At 28.9% G+C, this 5,208-nt stretch overlaps 1 protein-coding gene across 1 annotated transcript; it reads left to right on the plus strand.

The window, feature by feature from the left end:
• The first annotated feature begins 4,146 nt into the window (after positions 1–4,146).
• Positions 4,147–4,687, plus strand: LOC107647885 (protein SMALL AUXIN UP-REGULATED RNA 12). The gene has a single exon (XM_016351932.3). It carries the CDS (start codon positions 4,169–4,171, stop codon positions 4,577–4,579), a length of 411 nt encoding a protein of 136 aa, XP_016207418.2. The 5' UTR covers positions 4,147–4,168; the 3' UTR covers positions 4,580–4,687.
• Positions 4,688–5,208: the final 521 nt, after the last annotated feature.

The raw sequence follows: 5,208 nt of genomic DNA on the forward strand, positions 1-5,208 counted from the left end.
TGAGTGAGGTGTAGGAGACATGGCAAACATTTTGTAACTTTGATATTGAAAGTTCGAACCTATACGTATTACATGCAACAAAAATCAACTTAAATGGAGGAACCAAAACGATGCATGTACGGCTAAGTACTAAGGCCTATATATCATGCTAATATCCAATATAAAATTTCCGCTAAAATAAACTCCTCTAGAGTATATTCTCTGTGATAACAAATTTATTTAAAAGTTAGTAGAGGTAGAAATGTAGAATAATTTTGGTATAAAAATAATAGCTAAAATATGTATATATAAAAATGATAGCTAAAATATGTATATATAATATTAAATAATTCGGTCATTTTTTTTTAAATTATTTAATAACATTCCAGATGCCAAAAAAATGATTTAATAACATGCAACTAGTATTTTTATACGAAAGTAATTATAATTATCTCGATATGAGTAACCACTATTTTATAATTAAAAAGTGTTAGACTAATTATTTATTAAACCTATTCAATAACTATTGTTCATACTTGGTCCAAATTGATAAAGATCAGATTCAATAAAGATTAAAAAAAAATTCAATTTAAAGAGGAGGCCTCTAATTTATAGTTGATTTTTTTGAAGAGGTCGGACACTGCGAAAAAAATCAGCTCTGGACAAGTAATTATCTTCGCGAATCTCTTCCACTATTTTCATCTTTTCTAAAAGATGAATTTCAACAGACCCTCAAAATAAAGGAAAAGGTTATCCATCAATAAAGATGGCAATATTCCAACAAAGGTAGTTATCAATTCTATTATAAATATACTTACATCTTTCAGATATAATTTACGTTCTTATCTACTAAAAATCTGTGTAAAGTCCTTGTTAACTTAAGTATCAGAATCTCTTGCAGATACCACCTCGCATCTCCTCACGAGGAACGCGGACGGCGACACTTGGTACGAGAACAAGTCGGACGTCTCATAATAAGGAGTCTAAACCTCACACTTAAGCCTAAATCAACGTTCAGATAACTCTTAGAACAATTATCTTTGGATTCAACTAGTTAAAAATGTAGATAAGATTAAACTGCATCATTATACATTAAATCTATATTTTTAATTAATTCAACTTAAAATTGCAGCTGAACAACTTTTAATTGTCTAATAATATATCTCTTCATTATTTTTATTAAGACTACACATAAAAAACTTCAAAATAGCAAGATTTAAAAACTCAACTAGTCAACGACAAAAAAAAAAAAAAAACAGATTTTTCTGTTTCTAACGGGTCTTTCTATTTTACTAAGAGGCAATTTTAGGGCTACAGTAAGAAGTATGTTGTATATAAAATCGATTATATTACATGTACATTAAAATTAACTATTAAAATTAATTATCAGTATAAAATATATGTTAAAATACAAATATATATTAGAAATAAATTAAATCACACATATATTTATACACAAATAAATTAGTGACTAATTTTAATAACTGATTTTAGTATATAAATAGTATTTTTGATATAAGGTGATCACCTTTAGTTGGTTATCTAGCTCTCTTAGTTGAACAATAAAATTTATTTCCAACTTATCATTTCAGTACAATGCACTTAATTCTCACCACAAATTTTCTGTCTTTCATATTGCTCTAGCAATCAATTCTAATTTGTATTAATTTTAGCTTATTTAATTTATTAACTCAATAATAAATTTAGGTCACCATGTATATATGTTCCACAATAAAATTCATTATTATTAGTATTGGGGTAACATGACAGCTTTTGCATAAACTAGTGAAAAGAAAAGAGGAAAGGATTGGGTGCTTTAAAATAAGTTATGGAAAGGGTAGAGTCGTACAGAGAGTGGTATCATTCTTCACTTTCATCTTTATTGCAAAAAAGGGACTCAGCTAAGAAGAATAATGCTATGCCACACTACTTAAAAGCAAAGCTACTTCTTATTGTAATAACAACAAAAATATATATCATCACTTGCGGCGGCTAAAAAATTTGGATATGAAAATAGAATGAGTGTTATACCTTAATGCGATAATTTTTTGTGTTTCTTAAAATTATGGGAAGTACACAAATCGGACCCACTAATTTGTGTTTAAAAAATTAAAAAAATTTGGAGTACACAAATCAGACGGTCCGATTTCTGTACCTCTTAAAAATCGGACGGTCCAATTTTTACTCCGTAAATTAAATCATTCCACATTTTAGAAAAATACAACAGTAGATCACAATTTAAAAAAACATCATTGTTAACCTAATATTAAAAATAAAAATGTGTGCTACAGCCCCATGCTTCATTCAGGGGAAGGGGGAAAAAATAAATAGAAAAAATTCATATAGTATTTAATTTCTTCAAGATATAGGCGTATTAAAATCCTGATAAAATTGAACCTTTTTTTCATTTGAAAAAAAAAATGCATATAATTTTAGAATAATTTACGAAATAATGTTCAAACTCTACACTTTTTTTATATTTGAAAAATAATAAAAGAAAGAAAATTATTTTTAAGTTTTGTTACGGAAACTCACATGTGAGAGAAAAACAAGGACGAAAGAATTACAAGGGAAAGTACAGCTTGTGAAATAATGTTTTGAGAACCAAAGCGAATTATCCGGTTCGACCTAGTTAATTGAAAATTGGTTCTTATGGAAGGTAAAATCCTTTTGCAATAAATCGATCAACAAATTTATACGTTGGTTGAATCAATGTGATTTTTTAGTAGTTAACTGATTTAACATAATAAAATAAAAAATTTATTTTTATTTAAAAAATTGTATATTTTATATATAAATATATTATTTTATTATATATCCAATTCAATTCCAATTATATTTTGGTTGAATTTTTAAACTTTTAATTTTATCGATTCAATTTTCAAAATTTTGATATAGACAAAAATAAAAAATAAAAAATAAAAAAGAAAATAAAATGTTTAGTATTCATTTTACTTTTTTATTTTTGTTCAAACAACTAAATCTCAATATGAATTAGACTCTTTATTGATCTTTTAATACTATACATATTGCTCTACTTAAGGTTTCAAGTATTTGAAGACATATCTAACTCTTACATTACTTTCTAAATTAAGAGTTGACTATTTTGTTATGTTTTGAGATCAAATGATATTTCATATAATTTCTTTAATTTTAATTTGTTAAAAAATAGAATACATCTTCTTCTAGAGTTGAGATGATCTAAAATTATACATAGATATATTTGCTTAAGAAATATAACACTTATTTCTACCTTGATCAATGCTAAGGCCCATGTCCAAATAAACCAAAAGGTCCAATCCAAAGATTGGCCTTTGCTATCCACGACCTCCTCAGAAAAAGTCGTATTCGACAATAGACTCCTTCCCAAAGAAGTCGGATTCGATGGATGACTGACAGATAACACTTATTCAAATAAATAAATGTCTCTAAAATCTCTCAACCAACTTCCAGGAGTCATATATCAATTATTCTAAGATAAAGAGACGGTTATCCACCTTGAAAAGTAGAACTACTCCAACAGTGGTTATTGGATCACCACTATATATGCCCTGACACCCCTCAAATATCTCTAAATTCCAATACTCTAAAAAATCTGCTTAACTCCTTACTAACTTAGACATCGGAATGTCTTTGTAGGTACCACTTCCCATTCTCAAAACACACAACTCGGACGGCAGCTCCGAGACATGTAACAAATCGGAGATCACCTTTCTTTAACACTTGAGCCAATTCTTCAAACCCAATCCACTTGTCTCAGATTACCTACCTAACAACACTAATCTTCCTATAGATAAAATATTTATCTCTCCTCCCAAAGAAGATCCATAAATATAAGTATGATAAACAAAAAGATTCTATATATAATATATGTTCTTACCTTAGAGGAGGTGAATAAAATCTACCCATAAAATAAAACAAAGAAATAAATAGTAGTAAATTGGAGAAGAGGGACCTAGTTGTCGAAAGGAAGGGCAGCAAGGGCTATAAGAGCCAAACAGTTGAAGCTCCCTACATGGTCTTGAGAATTGCACTACCCCCCCAAAACAACCCTATGCATTTGTCCTTTGTCCCCACAACCCCACATGACTCTCCTTATCTCTCTCTCACTTCTTAAATAACTCTATCTCACCACCCTTCACCACCAATAATAAATACCCCCCTCTTCCATTTAACATTCTAACAATATATGCATACCCTCTTCTTCTATCTAGTCTTCTTCATTTCACACTTTTTTGCCACTTTCTCTATTCAATTCTCCTTCACATTTCACCACTACTACAATATAATAATAATAATAATGGCTTTGAGAAAATCTACTAGGCTTCATCAAGCACCACTTCTCAAGCAAATTCTCAAGAGATGCTCAAGTTTAGGGAAGAAGCAAGGCTTTGATAATGATGTTCCAAAGGGTCACTTTGTTGTGTATGTTGGAGAGAATAGAAGCAGGTACATTGTCCCAATTTCAATTCTAAGGTGCCCTAGCTTCCAAACTTTGCTCCATCAAGCTGAAGAAGAGTTTGGTTTTGATCATGAAGGAGGTCTCACTATCCCTTGTCATGAGGATGTTTTTGAGTCTCTTGTTACATCATCCATTTAGGTCATAGATTGTTGTTTTTGTTCTTATTTTGGAAAAAAAAAAACAACAAAGCATGTTAGAGATCTATTCCCTACTTATTTTATATTTTCTCCTCTATTACAAAAATATATGTCATTTTAAAAATTTAATATTTTTATAACTCAATGTATCTTGATATATTTTATATCAAGATATATTGAGTTTTCGTATAATTAAAGTGACAGATATTTTATAATAGAAGAGAAAAATAAAATTCTCTTTTTTTATTTCTTATATTTATATATGTATTAATATATAGGAAGATTTTCAAGTGTACCGTCGTATCGGTATATCAGTGATTTTTAACAGTTGATCTTAATTATATATATTATATATATTTTTTATAATTAAGATCAACGGTTAAAAATCACTGAAATACTGATACGACGACACACTTGAAAATTTTCCTAGAAGAGATCCTTATTTTAGAGTGACTCTAACCTCAAGATGGGAAAAGTTAGGCCCTCAAGGAGTTCTTGTGGGTTTAATTTAGATTGTATATGTACTTAGAAAGGCAACATTTTTTCAGCAGGGGTGATGAAAAGTTTGTCATAATGTACCCTGTTGGATAACTAATTTTAAAGAGTTATTGATTGTGGTCTTTCCCCTAA

The sequence above is a fragment of the Arachis ipaensis genome, chromosome B6 (genome assembly GCF_059453495.1).
Source record: "Arachis ipaensis isolate K30076 ecotype BB chromosome B6, ASM5945349v1, whole genome shotgun sequence".
Classification (NCBI taxonomy): Eukaryota; Viridiplantae; Streptophyta; class Magnoliopsida; order Fabales; family Fabaceae; genus Arachis; species Arachis ipaensis.

Coding starts and splice junctions, on each gene's coding strand:
- LOC107647885 (XM_016351932.3), top strand. CDS start 4,169: ATGCATACCCTCTTCTTCTATCTAGTCTTCTTCATTTCACACTTTTTT.